The sequence below is a fragment of the Macrobrachium rosenbergii genome, chromosome 48 (genome assembly GCF_040412425.1).
Source record: "Macrobrachium rosenbergii isolate ZJJX-2024 chromosome 48, ASM4041242v1, whole genome shotgun sequence".
Taxonomy (NCBI): domain Eukaryota; kingdom Metazoa; phylum Arthropoda; class Malacostraca; order Decapoda; family Palaemonidae; genus Macrobrachium; species Macrobrachium rosenbergii.
The window spans coordinates 36,357,294-36,373,267 of record NC_089788.1 but is presented as its reverse complement, the minus strand read 5'-3'; the positions used below and the strand labels follow the sequence as shown (position 1 = coordinate 36,373,267).

The window sequence follows — 15,974 nt, the reverse complement described above, 5'->3', positions numbered from 1 at the left end:
GTCCTTTTGATAAACATGATGATAGGCAGCTGCTGTCACTGATTCTTCATGTTTATGAGGGTGTTATTAAAGAGCACTGTTGTCACATCAAGGGCATTTTAAAACTTTAAGGAGCGTTCCATATAAAGATCCCATGCTGTAGCTGACCACTGCACCTCCTTGATTATCCTCTTAAGAAGTTGGGACAGGTGTTCCAAAGACAGCCCCTCATCCTCCTCCACATCTCCTGAATCTGGCGTATCTTCATCCTTTCTGGCAGACTTCATGAGCTCTACCAAATCCTGGTCCGTCAGGGGGTCAGAATGGGCATCAATGAGGGTGCTGACTTCATCCGGGCTGATGTCATCAGTGCCTTCTCCACCAAGCATTCTCGCCAATATCAATGGCTGAATGTTGAATTTCTTCAGGAGAGAATCCTGTATAATTATGCACGCACTCCGGCCACAACTTCTTCCAGCAGGCATTAAGGGTCTCCTTCTTGCCATTCAACGATCGGTCAGTGTGGGTCAGACATGTGGCACTTGTGAATTTACGCCAAGAGTCCTTCAGCATAAATTTGCTGTCAGTGTCCATTGCATTCACAAGGTGCTCGAGGGAGTTCCAGGTGTAGAGTGCCTGGTCCATAGACTGGAGGAGAGAAGTGGTGCTGGCAGTGAGGAACAGGACCTGGACTCCCTTGTAATAAAGATCCACAGGGTGGCCACCAGCATTATCCATAATCAACAATACCTTGAACTTCCTGCACAAGTCGGTGAGGTATTTCCTAACTTGAGGGATGAAGCTCTGAATGAACCAGTTAGATGTAAGGACTTTGGTAATCCAGGCCTTGGGGTTGTGCATCCAAAACACAGGCAGCAAGTGCTTGTTTTTGATCTTGAATGCCTTGGGGTTTGCAGCCTTGTAAATGAGGCCTGGTTTCAGCATGAAGCCAATAGCATTGCCACACATGATGAGGGGTAACCCTATCCTTCTGGTCCTTGAACCCTTCGTGAGGTTATGTCCGGGAAGGCATCTTCTTCCAGAACAAGTTTGTCTCGTCTTGTCCATATTGAGCACCTGTTCTGGATGGTAGCCCATCTTGATGATTTTCTTGAAGGCCTCGGGATATTTCACGGCTGCTTCCGTGTCTGCCGATGCTACTTCCCCATGCAGAGAAACTCTCTTGAGTTGAAACCACTTCTAAAACCAATGGAACCACTCCTTGCTGGCCCAAAAACTCTGAAGAGCTGACAATGGTCCTGCTTGTGGCTCTTCCTCTTCTTCTTCTTTTGCAGGTTTGTCGAAGCCTAAGAAGTCTGCTTCCCCTTCGTTGCTGCCTTCCCTGACAGTCGAAAACTGCTGTTACAGTTGTCTCGCCTTTTTGTGAATGATGTTGGTGTCGAGGGAGATGTTCTTATGGCAGTCAGTGCTGATTCCATCTTACAATTTTTTATCACGGTGTTGAAACTGTTTTTGCACTACCGAAGAAGCTAGCACTCATGGCCTGTCTTATCTCCTCCTCTCTCTTCTTGATGTACTGCACACTACTCTCATTCATGCCAAAATGGCATGCCACAGATGTGTAACTCTTTCCTTCTTTTAACATATCCAGAAATTTTACCTTCTCTTCAAGCGTCATGACCTTCTGGTGCTTAGGCTGTTTGCCAGAAGCCTTAGAAGGAGCAGGGCATTTAGGAGGCATCTTAGGGTATGATTAAAAGAGACACACAAAAATTAAAAATGATACACAAAGATATGCAAAGTACAGATATGCAGTGACACAGTCAAACAGCATAGGTCTGTGTGGTGAACTGGCAGAGATGTGGGCTCCCACAGCCCATCTCTGCAAGTCAAAGTCTTGGGGGGTACAGCCAATCAACGCCAAGGAAAATGAATGGTGCTCCTGGATTGGCTGCTTTACAAACTACAGCCAATAGTGTGTCAAGTAGCATTGCACCTGGTTATACATCATCCCAAGATGCATTTTCTTTCGCTAGAAGTTTGTGGATCGCTTGCCTGGGGTAGAACTTTTTTTAAGAAAAAAATACCTTTTATTGATATTTTGCTGTGTTTACATTAATATATTACAGTACTGTAATATTTGAAAAACAGTAAATCTTTTTTATCATAAAAAATGTATTTAGTCACGAAAATATAACGTGAAAATAGAATGACGGATGGTTCTGGAGACGTAAATATAGCCCTGTCATTCTACAAACTACCTACATATTTTAGATATGCTCTGCTGTCATCCTAAAACACTTTATTATCATTTCAAAATCATCTTACATCACAGCAAAATATCAGTAAAATGTACAGTACAAGATGTGACAGTAAACAAAGAAGACTGAGGAAGCCACACTTTTGCCTCAATGCCAATTGGCTAATTGCGTATGTCACCGTGTTGCTCAACATCTCACCACTATTCTGCTATAATATTGTTCACCTCACTCACTCTGTGCTTCTGTTTCAGGCTGTTGTGTATCACACTGCTGTTACACCTTGTCATGTAACTGGAGGTCGGGCAAACATGGAGCAGAAAATCAATTTGAGATTCTTGGTTAAATTGGGGAAGGGCCCAACCGAGCGTCTCAAACTTCTCCAAGAGAAGATGCAATGTCCTCAGTCACCTCCATGACCAGGTGTGGCTCATTAGGGTAGCTCTATGGAGAGACAATTTGTGGCTGCTTCACCACGACAGTGCGTTAGCACACACCGCGCTCAAACAGATCGCAGTTCTTGGCCACCCTCCTTATTCTCCAGATCTCGCACCATGTGCCTTCTGGCGCTTCCCCGGGCTGAAGACTGTGCTCAAAGGGACCCATTTTGCCTCTGTAGAAGAGTCATGGCCACTGATGAGGGACCTAAGGGGCCTCAAGGAGGAGGACTTTGTCGAGTACTTCTGTGGGTGGCAGGCATGAATGCAGAAGTGCATTAACTCTGGGGGGATTATTTTGAAGGGGCAATGCGTAATTTCTCTGTAGATTTTATAATAAAACTACTTTGAGATAAGTCACGTTTCTTTATTGTCACACCTCACATGCGCAGAATATCAATATTGTTATGCACACTACCCTGTATGTACGTATGTATATATGATGTGCAAATGACCCAGCATCTCTGTCCAGCTTCTCAGTTCTGTGTTGTGTTGTGTACGTATATATCAGTGTGGATTTCGCGTATCTTTTTTAATCGTGCCCTAAGATGCCTCCTAAACGCCCTGCTTCTTCTACGGCATCTGTACAAGAGCCAAAGCGCCAGAGGAAGATCATGACCATTGATGAGAAGGTATACATTATTGTAATGTTCAGAGAAGGCAAAAGTCGCAGAGAAGTAGCAGCCTGTTATGCCATGAAAGAAAGTGCCATTTCATCGAGAAGGAATATGAAGAGAATAGAATCCTTACGATGGCCCATTTTGGAGAAAAACTCGCTGCCCTCGTTCATGTACTCTCTATCCCCCGAAGGAGCAGGATTTTGCAGAATTCAAAGGTCTGTATGAAATTCTGAGGAAAGCCAAGGAGCTGCAGACGATGATAGAGGCATGGGATGTTTCTAAGGAAAGCTCCACTAATTTTTCAGATGGCCTTAAAGATCTCTTGAAGCCTATCACACATGTTTGTGAAAATTTACAAGTTCCATAACATGATGGCACGTCCTGAAACCCCTGACGAAATGCCTCCTGCACAACTAATTCACCATTATCTTCTTTAATCAACATTCATCTCTCTCTCTCTCTCTCTCTCTCTCTCTCTCTCTCTCTCTCTCTCTCTCTCTCTCTCTCTCTCTCTCTCTCTCAATGTTCTCTCTCTCTTGTGAATTACTTACCAATGTTTCCCCTGTAAAAGAAAATAGGATAGCTTGGATAGTAACTATATGAAAGAAAACGTGTGTGCATGATTAGAGTACAGTACAGGGGAAACTTGTATTAGGTTTCACACGTAGCTGTAAGCCACATATATTTTTAAGGGTAATGTTGTAAGATGCCTTTGAATGATATTAAAGTGGTTTAGGATGATAGCTTAAGGTGTAATTGGTGTTTTAACTATTAAAATTGGCAGTAAACTATTAAAATAGGCAGTTATGAGCTTTTCTAGAGGGGGTGTCAAGTATTCACGGATTTTAACTATTTGCTGATGGTTGTGGTCCCTATCCCCACGAATCCTGAGGGTTGACTCTGTATATATATTAAGACTTTTAGCGAACTGTGTTGGCCTGTGAGAAGGTATATCTGGTGCAGGTGGCATTTATGTTAGATACAGCAGGTATCTGACTCATTCATTTGTGCCTTCTGATCATGGTCAAGATGCATGGAGACAACGTGGCAGATTGATAGAAGCATTGTGATCCTTTGAACATTGAACTGGTGTTGTCATGCTTTCGGGGAGGGGTTATTGAGTGCATGCATGTGTGCACTCTCTAATGGTATATTATGAGAGGATCATACAATGGCTATTGACTTCAATTTGTGGCTTTTGTGATTTGCTCTTTGTGCAGTGTTAGTGGATAAGAACAGCCACTGTGAGAAACAGTTACATGTGGCCATAGAAGTGAGTAAGATAACTCATTAACACTTATGCTGTATTTTTCCAGACATTATGTGGAACACCCACTTTGTGTTGCAGTGAAACTCCTCTGTTCTCCATTATGCATTTCTCCATTTTGTTCTCCATTGTGCATTATTCCGTTTAAGTATCTATTTCTTTTTTATACACCATTTCAGGTTTTAATATATGATATGTTTCTTTTAACAGGAATTCTGGGTTCGTCCTGTGAGGATGAATATTTTGGAAGTGGTGTTTTTTTAACATACAGTAGAACCCCGGTCCTCGACTGTACTAGAACTCGAAATAATCGGATTTCAACACGAAATGTTGAGTAAATTTTGCGTCGGAGCTCAAACAAACCGGAATCCAACCCGATGAATCATATGGTGTTTGTAGAAAAAGAGTTTCGGGCTGCGCTAGTTGGCATTGTTGGTGGCGTTCTTCCCATGCTTATTTAAAAGCATTTAAAGCCCACACATGCTAAAGTTGTTGTTGAAAAACAAGCCATATTATCACATTAAATTAATAATACAGTATGTATAAACTGAATTACTGTATGTCTGTTATCATAAAATTAAGAAAAATTTCCGAAATTACGTCGGAACTCGGCAACTTGTGGCAAATATAATGTTTATGTAATTAGTACCGCGATACACCACCAGGGCGGCGCTATGGTTTGTTTATATCTGCCACAAGCTGCCGAGTTCCGACGTAATTTTGGAAATTTTTCTTAATTTTATGATAACAGACATACCGTAATTCGGTTTATAAATACTGTATTATTAATTTAATGTGATAATATAGCTTGTTTTTCAATGTTATCATTATTAACAACAGTTTTCATGTGTACCTGTTACAGTACATTCTGGCAGTGCTACTTAGCCTAGCCTATGGCTCTCGGTATATCATCGGTAATACGGCCGCATTGGTCATAGGCCAACTTTTTTGATATAGTATGCATTTAAAAATGTAAAAAGTGTTTCTGATACGGTAAGTTATTCAACTCTGAACCTATTTAATTGTAATTTGTGTAAAGTTTTGTATAAAAAGGCAAGGTTGGGGTAATGACTGGTGGTCAGGAATGGATTAATCCATTTTCAGTTATTTCTTATAGGAGAAATTAACTCAGAATTCGACAAAATCGAATCTCGACACTTCTTCTGGAACGAATTAGCGTCGAGAACCAAGGTTCTACTGTACTCTATATGGCATTTATTTTGGCCTAGAATAATTATGACCTTTTTATTTTGTTTGGTGACCAGGGTGTTAGTCACTAGTATTGGTTGGTCTAGAGTCATTAATTTGATCGATTGTGAGTCCTAGTTTCCTCTGGTTATGACTTCCATTTTTATGGGGTGTGAGACATAATTATGACTTCCATTTTTATGGGGTGCGAGACACTCCTTTTCATGACCGTAGCTTTTGCTGAAATGCTTTCGTTAAATTTGCAAATAAAGTCTAGCTTTGTATCGCAGTGTTTTATTCCAGTAGGCCTTTGTTTGAGAATAGATACAGGGAGAGGAGTCGAGGAGAGAGAAGGATTGCACTGACCCAGTGCTGGCCATTGATACCAGAGAATCTTAGGGATGTAAGATGATATGACACTGTTCTTAAAACAGATGTAAAAGAGGTTGTGACCCTATTTGACCTAGTTGCAGGGCATAACAGTGTGGTGGGCAGCGTAATAGTTGAATAGATGGTCAAATCGATAAATAGATAGTTGAAGGTTACAGGTCACGCTTCCAAAGAGACATATCTTATTAATACTGGTATTGGCATCTCAGAATAGGAATTTTGATGGTTCAGCAATTCGGTTTAGGGAGGTGTTGTGAAATACACTTGAGTCAGTCCTTCTCGAGTGCAGGTGTCTGTTTGTGTTTAATGATGCGTCATGGGACAGTCCTTCTCGAGTGCAGGTGTCTGCTTGTGTTTAATGATGCGTCATGGGACGCAAGGTTTTGGTGTGTTTATAGGTATTTCTGGACTTTAGTTCATATTAGGGAATGTTTGGTGAAGAGGATAGTGTGCGCAGTGTGCTTAATTGTGGTATTTTGGCCGCTTGTGTTTGGTAAAGCATTCGAAAACTCGCATATGTTCCTTTTTTTCTCTCTCTCTCTCTCTCTTTCTTTGGTGGGAGGATTTCGCACCATGGCCGTCAAGCAGGGGTGTACGTAAATGTTATTGCCTTTTTTTATTGTTAATTTTAGTGTCAGATTTGAAGTGTACAAACCAGTTAAGGGGGGCGGGTGGATTGTTTTTTGATTGCACCGCAACCAATATCAGGCATTGGCTGTAGTGACGTCATCTCCTGAGTGGCATGTATGAAGCCCATGTGAATTGTGTGCATGGCTTACGTGTTTCATTTTTTTTAGCAATTGGGGGATTATTTAATTATTGTATTATCTCTGGGGGCTGTGATTATTGGGAAATAATTTATTTGACAGATGTTGGGTTAGTGTGAGTAAACATCTCTTATGCTAGTTTGTACAAGTCTTAGATTTTAAACTGTTTTTTTTTTGATAGTTACATATGTACTTGTTTTATTTTGGGCACATATGTGCATGTATGCAAAGGGGGAAGCTGTTGCTGTAAGCTTACTTGGCAATTTTTGCCTTGACGACTGGAGAGGCAGGCTCATCTCTTCGGGGTTTTGCGCTCAGCATTTTTTTTCTGTGTGCTTCTGCAGATCATGCATGTGTTAGGGAGATAAGAGGGAGATATTGCACCAAGGGGAGGGGAACAAATTCTCTCTCTCTCCCTCTCTCTCTCACTTCCTTTGCTCTGGTCCCGTTTTCTTTATGTGAGGGTAGAGTTCCATTCTATTTACTTGAGGGTGGACTAAGGGTTTTTTTTTGTTTGCCCTTGAAGACTCGAAGTTCATCTTGACCTACTTTGCGGTCAGCTGTGCGCTTGGCCCACCTGTTTTTTTCCCCACGGGGTTTTGATTTAATTGTGGGTTTAATTAGTACTTTCTTTTGATTTTTGGGGATTACTTGTTAGAGTAAAGGGAATTAACATTGTAGGTTTCTTACTGTGTGGGAGTTTTCAGGGAGAATTGCTTTTTTCCCTTGTGTTTTTTCTTTAAGGGATGTCCTTTTGCAGGACTTGGGAAATTTTGTATTTGTGATCAGCCATGAGTGAGTTAACAGATTTATTTACGAAGAGGAAAGCTGCGAAAATGGCGAAAGGAAATAGTGATCAGAGATTCCTTAGGTCAGCCTATGGTTGTGTAGGGCGCTGAGATTCAGTCTGCGGTTTGAAGGGTTTTGTTGAAATTCAGAAGAGCCAGAGGTCGATGGTTGGGTTGAGTTCCCGGGCCCCACGGGTTCGTTGTTTTAATTGTAATATGCAGGTACACATTAAGAGATTTTGCTGCGGTCTTGTCCGTTTCTGAGACAGTATAATGGTAGGCTACATTTCAGAATTTTGGTATCTCAGGTAGGAAAGTTCCTCAAGCAGGGGATCTAGTGATCAGCGAGCATTGTCTAAAGACCGATCAGTTGCAAAGGAAAACTGGATGGGTGTTTCTTGTGATATAGGACTTCCAGGAGAACTCTCAGAGGCGAAGCCAGTGGTAAAAGGGTCTGTGCATGGGGTCAGGGTCAATATTTTTATCGATACAGGCGCCTCTATTAATTTGATGAATTATGAGTTATTCCGATCAATGTTTTCTGATTGTTCTTTGAGACCTGCTAAGGAGACAGTCTGTGATGTTCAAGCAAATAGGTTACGGGTCTTGGGAAACGTAGATGTGGATTTATCTCTTGCGGGTAGAACTTTTACAGAACCATTTTTGGTTATACAAGGGGCTGCTTTGGGGAATACATTGTTACTGGGTCATCCAGCATGTTGGAGACGGAAAATCTCGGTTCATACAGGGGTATTTGGTATAACTGTGGCAGTACCTGGCGTGTTTGTGCCTTATGAGGGGATGGATGTGAGTGTAGTGGTTGATGATAGTGGATTGGGTGTACATGAGAATTTGTGGGTGGATGCTGAACATGTGTCTGTGGGTAAGAAGTGTAATAAGGGGGTTTTGTCGGATGATGTGGTTCTGGGTCCGGGTATGGTTGCTATGGTGAAAGTTCGAGTGAAAGGAGTGCATAAATCCAGACAGGTGTGTGTGGATGAGTGTAGCGAAAAGCTGAAAGGGGTAGTGTGTATGGATTCTATAAACAAGGTATCAAGTTCAGGGGATACTTGGAAGGAATTGCTAAACTGTAATGGTTTGGTTCGCAATTATCAGAGTGGCACTTATGCAATCGACTTTGTTGACTTGGTAGATGAAGATAATTCAGTTGCTATTGTTGGGGATTTTTGTAGTTTTTCAGAAGCAGATTTACAGGCTAGGAGGAAGTTTTTTAGGGATCAATGTAGCCAATGCTGATTATAATATTTAGACCATCAAGAATGCAAGATGCGAAGTGATGCGTTCTACAGTGAACTGTTTATTGGAATAACAATTGTGCATACGAGACAAGTAACTTTTGTATCTAGTGCATATGGTTTGCTATGATTTTTTGGAGCTGGCCCCTACTGAACTTTCATTATGGGTATTTGTCATACCTGGGCAGGGCTGCCCAGGGGTAGGTGGGCTGAGCTCTGATTAAGACTTTTAGTGAACTATGTGGTGGCCTCTGAGAAGATATATCTGGTGCAGGTGGCATTTATGTTGATGTTGGTGGTTTCTGCAGTTAGATACAGCAGGTATCTGATGTGTTCATATGTGCCTTCTGATCATGGCCAAGATGCATGGAGACAACATGATAGATTGATGGAAGCATTATGATCCTTCGAACATTGAACCATTGTCTCCACGCCTACTGTGAGGGGTTATTAAGTGAGTGCATGCATGTGTGTACTCTCTATTGGTGTATTATGAGAGGAACATGCAATGGCTATTGACTTCGATTTGCGGCTGGTGTGATTCGCTCTTTGTGCAGTGTTAGTGGATAAGAACAGCCACTGAGAGACAGTTACGTGGCCATAGAAGTGAGTAAGATAACTCATTAACACTTATATTTTTTCCAGACATTGGAGCACCACTTTGTGTTCCAGTGAAACTCCTCTGTTCTCCATTATGCATTTCTCCATTTTGTTCTCCATTGTGCATGTTTCTGTTTAAGTATCTATTTCTTTTTTATACACCATTTCAGGTTTTAATATATGATATGTTTCTCTTAACAGGAATTCTGGGTTCGTCCTGTGAGGATGAATATTTTGGAAGTGGTGTTCTTTTAACATACTCTATATGACATTTTTGGTCTAGAATAATTATGACCTTTCTATTTTGTTTGGTGACCAGGGTGTTAGTCACTAGTATTGGTTGGTCTAGGATCATTAATTCGATCGATTGTGAGTCTGAGTTTCCTCTAGTTATGACTTCCATTTTTATGGGATGCGAGACACTCCTTTTCATGACCATAGTTTTTGCTGAAATGCTTTCGTTAAATTTGCAAATAAAGTCTAGTTTTGTATCTCGGTGTTTTATTCCAGTAGGCCTTTGTTTGAGAATAGATACAGGGAGAAGAGTCGACGAGAGAGAAAGAATGTGCTGACCCAATGCTGGCCATTGCTACCGGAGAATCTTATGGGTGTAAGATGATATGACACTGTTCTTAAAACAGATGTAGAAAGAGATTATGACCCTATTTGACCTGGTTGCAGGGCATAACATAACTATATATATATATATGTTTATATATATATATATATATATATATATTATATATATTATATATATATATATATATATATATATATATATATATATATATATATATATATATATATATATATATATATATATATATATATATATATATATATATATATATATATATATATATATATATATATATATATATATATATATATATATATATATATATATATATATATATATATATATATATACATATATATATATATATATATATATATATATATATATATATATATATATATATATATATATATATATATATATATATATATAATCAGTAGTTACTAAACGTCCTTTAATATCAATTCGCTCTACCTATGAAATAATATATTTTATTTATGTTGTTGAAGGGGAATTTTTAGTTGATATAAGTTTGTCAGGACGTGATGGCTCAAACCAATGAAGGACAAGAACTCAGACTACAGGGACGCCTTAAACCACACGACCAGTGTGGTTTAAGGTGTCCATCAGTCCTGAGTTCTTGTCCATCATTGGTTTGAGCCCATGGGACGACGAACTTATCAACTAAAAATTCCTTCGGTAACATATATGAAAATGTATTAATCCGAGGTAGAGCGAATTGATATTAAGGACGTTTGTAGTTTACTGATTGTATTTGAATCACGGTGATGTGATGTGATAAAAGTCATATATATATATATATATATATATATATATATATATATATATATATATATATATATATATATATATATATATATATATATATATATATATATATATATATATATATATATATAAAATTTACTGCTGTTTTTCTTTAATTATGTTTATCAGGTATTGTGTGTAGGAAATGGTCGCATCAGACCAACCTTCATTTCTTTTTACCTGTGAGGTGTTGACCTCAAGTCCTTGGATACGTTTTCCTTGGGTCCTGTGGTGGCTGCTTGTGTAAGGTATTCAGTTAGTGAGGGATTCTGTGAGTGACTGGTTTGCTCGCCTTCCTCTTCCCTCCTGTCTCATAAGATTAGAGAGTGAGGGTGCCAGCTGTGTAAAAGTTGGACAGAATTGAAGTGCAGGTAAACTTTGTGCATGAGCACTCGTCTTTTTGTTTTAGTTGTGAAGGGATGCATGTCCTCCTCCTCTCGTAGCATATGGGAGAGAAGAACGGACAGTAAAACAAACCCATTGATGATACTTGCCAGTTTTATTGCCTCCAACATTTGTTTCCAGGTTCTTACACGACAATTAAGTAATTGCTCTTTAAATCCATTATTTATTGGTCCAGAATTCTAGCAGCTGCAACATCCCATATTGGCAGCAGGCAAGGTGTGTGGGGTCATCCTACCTTTGCTCTGTTGTACCATGAAGATGACAATCCCAGGTTTTCAAACCCACCAGTTGGTTCAGAGAGTACCCAGATTTCCTCCCACCAATGGGGAAGTCTCTTCTGTAAAGACTTAAGGTTTGTATCTGTGTAGGAACAAATATCAAATTTTGAAAGTAACTTGAATTTTTCCTAACTGACAAACGTGAAGTTCTATACATCCATGACCCAACTCAGCCAACCCTCTCAGTCTGACACCTGGACTGGAATGAAAAGTGGAGTGCATAACGACAGGTGGGCAGGGCTTCCTCTACCTGTCGACAGTTAACTACCTTGTTGACAAGTTTAAATGGCCGTTTCCAGCTCATCATGCTTGGAGCAACTTCAAGTTTGTATGCTAAGAAAGAATTTCAGGTTTGTATGTTAGGAAAAATTCAAATAACTTGAAAAATTTGATGTAACATCTAGATCTGGATAGTTAGCTAAAGCACCAAATCATATTTTGTCAATGTCACAGGGCTTGCTTAAAGGATTTCCAAAATGAGGGGTGAAAAGTTTATGCAAATTGACGGTTTAGAGAAATTGAACTGCTATGGGGGTTGGGGGGGACTCAGGAGATTTGCCTGAGGCCAATGTCTCACTACTGGTCCCTGGAAAAGCATGCTGAAAGAAGGTACCTTGGTCCAAATTTTGGGGTGGTAAAGAGTGTCCTTAGATCCTTAGAGTCAGGACTTGATGTCTTGACCATTATTTTACAGTATAACTATCATTTTTATAACTAATATTTTTGACAGCTTTGGTATGCCACTAATAGATGATAATAGAAGGAGGCTACTGCTAATAAAAAGTAACTGTTGTCAGATCCATACAAGTGAACTGGTTTCCCAGGGGAATCTTTTATGAAAGATAGTTTAGCCAGACTGCTATGTTACATTTCCTCATACTCATTCAGTCATCCTAATGTGCTGTTCTTTTGAAATAGAATTAAAATAATTAGGATTAAATCAGTTATTTGTAGCTGAGCTTTTATCATTATTCCAAAGCAGTTCAAGCAGATCACTATGTTTCAGAACTAATATGGCTTTTTCAAAAGAAATATTCATGTATGAAAGGTGAAAACAGTAACAAAACGGCGGGCAGATTTGGATAGCTAGGGTGTTTTTATGTGCATATTGAGTAATCCATTACACGATGTGCATATTGAGTAATCCATTACACGATTGCTTGTGTAATTTTTCCTCCAGGAATCTTTTGTTGTCATTATTTCTTAATGCTAAAATTTAATGCATATTATATAATTATATAACACAGAAAAAATATTTTGTTTCAGAGCATAATACTCTCTGGTTTATATCAGCTTTCATCTTATCTGTACAAATCCATTTGCTTTTTCGTTTGTTTGCACCTCTCATATAAGAGTAATTCTTTCGAACCAGTCGTATCAGCTTTGAAATATTTAATTGATCTGCTTGAACTGAATGGTTCATTCAAGATTTATATGGACTTTTACATAACTATTTTATACAGTTATTAATTTTATTCTGTTTCACAAGAACGCATTAGGACTGCTGTATGAGAATTAGGAAATTTAACTTAGCAATCTGGCTAAACTATCTTTCATAAATACCTGGTGGAATGTTGGCAACAATAAATAGCAGGAAATGATGGAGTGCATCCCTTCCTGTGTGAGAATGAAATTCCTAAGTTTGTCTCTAGGTCCATATAGCCATCATGATTGAAAGAAGGAATCTTTAGATCATGTTGGGAAATTCATCGGGTGCATACGACAGATTTTTGGAAAATATTAATATATGTGAGCTTTAAGGAATGCTTGTTGAAAGGCATATAGCACAATTGGTTCATAATCCTTTGAATGTCAGTTTACTCTGGTACCTTTTATGTTTTTGGAAAAATGTTAATGTAACTAAGCTTTGAGCAGTACTTGTTGAAAGACATACAGCATAATTACTTTTTAATTTTTTTTATTGTCAGTTTGCTCTGGTACCTTTTATTTTATGTTTATGATTTGAATTGTAAATTAAATTTTAAAGCTCCACCTTTCATTCTCTTTTCAGGGCCCAAGGCGGAAATGGGACTGTCCCCAAGTGCAATGCTTGTTGGAGGAACAAGGAAAGATGTTAGTTATGGGGATTCCAATTTAAGGGCTTTGTTGAAACAGAATGAAGGTAATGGTGGCAATAACCAGACAGTCAAAATTAAAAGTCAAGATGAAGGAAACACTAACAAAAACCAGGATGTGCTTAAACGTATACAATCACAACTTGTTACCAGCAGCTCAAAAAAGGACAAGAAAGAAAAGAGTAGTACTAGTGGTAATAAAATTAGTGGCATTGATGCTGGAAGTGAAAATAAAAGCAATAATAGTGGTAGTAAAAGTAGCAGCAGTAGTCGTATAAGTAAGAGTAATAACAGCTCTGTGTCCAAATCATTTCATGTCCCCAAGAAAGGGGATGAAAACTCAAATAATCAAGTCAGAAAGAAGCAAAGGACAGAAGATGAAAATGTAAGTACAAACCATAACCGGTTAGAGAAAAGTAGTGACTTATCCAGGGAGTCAAGTGAAGCAGAAGAAAAAGAGAAGTTTTTCGAAGCTGATAGTGAATTGGGTTCACCCAAAAGAAAAAGAATCATAATAATTGAAGACACGAGTGATGATTCTGACCTTTAGTTAATACATATTCCAAAGTCAGACCAAATTCATAATGTATTTGAATATTATTTATCATGAACTTATCCACATGTTTTTTATGTCATGTATTTTTCTTAATAAAAACTGGAAGGCTGCTTTAGAAGTCTTCTTGTTCACATTGTCCATCTTAGTTTCCAGTTGAATGTGACATGATTAAATCTTTAGCAAACTGTGAGACACAAAGAAGGGTCCTTCTAGCATATACTAGATGAAGCTTAAAATAGAAAGACATTGGCACTTAAGTACATAATAGCAGTTTGGTTCTGTACAAGATGGTTAATTTACCATTACACCAATATTTCAGACCGTAAGAAACCTGCAAGTTTGGTGATCTGAGCATAATTCACAGAGTTTTAAGTCATCTTATCCCCTCTGTAGTACTGGTCACACCAGATATCCATCTTCTTTGTGTAAAATTCTCTCTAGAAAATATGACTTTTCTCCCAAATTTCTTCACCAAGCTTCATATTCTTGTGTCTTGCGCCACTAAATGTTCTTTTTCTTCTTGTACGATGCTGTTGCAGCCCCCCCCCCCTCCAAATCCCAACCCCTTGACGAGGTGGGGGGCTTAGGGATCCACTGCCGGGAGTGTATGCTCTTTTATGCCTACTCTTTCTGCTGTAGATTCAACCAAATTTTGGGACCTATACTCTTTTACTCCTCTTCCTATTAATTTTCCCCCTCCCTTCTCCCTCTTTCGTTGCCGACCCTTGCATGGTATTGACTTACGGAAATCTTACTCTTGCAACTTGGAAGGAGGGTCGAGTTGGACGGCATGTTGCTCCACCCGTAGAACTAGAGTACAGTACCTGATGAGGTCGAGCGATGGGTAATTCTTATGTTAAACCATGCAACTCAGTGCTGGGTCTGATCTAGACGGACTGACGACCCCTAAGTCACTGAGGGTGTGGTGTATGTCCAGGTGGGGATCCCAGAGCAGTTACCACTGTGGGTAACAGTATTTCTCCTCCCCCCTGTTGGGCCTCCCTGGTGAGCGGGACCTTATCCTGGACGAAACTGATAATATTCGGTGAGTGACGACCAATTCAAACCTCCCACGACTTCTGGCATGGCAATGGACGATTCACAGGTTAGCTCAGTTGATCGAAATCAAGTGGTATTAAAACTTTGGGAGTGGAAGTTGGTCAAGGTTTCTAACCCTGAAACTACTGACCAGAAAATTTCAGCATTAAAATTAGAAAACTATTTATTAAATAGACAGGTAAAAGGAAAGGCGTGGCTTATAGAAACTACAACAAAGACTGACTCTGTAAAAACATAGTTTTATAAATATTACTGCTGTTCGCCCTCGTAACATTTGATTGTAAATAATATCAGCCTGACCAAGACCGGGAAAAGCCATTGTCCGCATTAGGAGCGTCTTCAGTTCAAACTTTAACATCCGTTGGAGAAAGGAATAGGTAGCATTTAGGCATTTAACCCCATAGGAGAAATTTCCATATTCAACTTTAAGAATAGGTGGTCCTAAAGTCCTTTTTTCCTTTCTACCTGTCTCTCGTGGCGAATGTTTTTAACAGAGCATAGACGCCTAAGGCATGACTGTAGGCCTGTTTTGACCCAGCGCTGGTCAGACAAGAGACAGAGAGAGAAACTAGCCGCCGTCTCGGCAGACGCGTCTGGAAGGTGGCCCTGTCCCTTTCTTTGTCTATTATTCTATTAGTGAAGTGAAGAAGCAATTGCGAAGACTCCTCTCGGCGGTGTTGGT

General features: G+C 39.4%; 1 protein-coding gene across 3 annotated transcripts in view; it reads left to right on the top strand.

Annotated features, from left to right (window-relative positions):
* The window catches only part of LOC136831343 (ATP-dependent DNA helicase Q1-like), a 443,841-nt gene extending 429,498 nt beyond the window's left edge, over nucleotides 1-14,343 (top strand). For all 3 annotated transcript variants that reach the window (XM_067091647.1, XM_067091648.1, XM_067091649.1), the window contains one exon: nucleotides 13,614-14,343. In XM_067091647.1, the coding sequence (XP_066947748.1) occupies nucleotides 13,614-14,227 (614 nt within the window). In that variant the 3' untranslated portion in view covers nucleotides 14,228-14,343. The remainder of the gene's footprint in view (nucleotides 1-13,613) is intronic.
* Nucleotides 14,344-15,974: the final 1,631 nt, after the last annotated feature.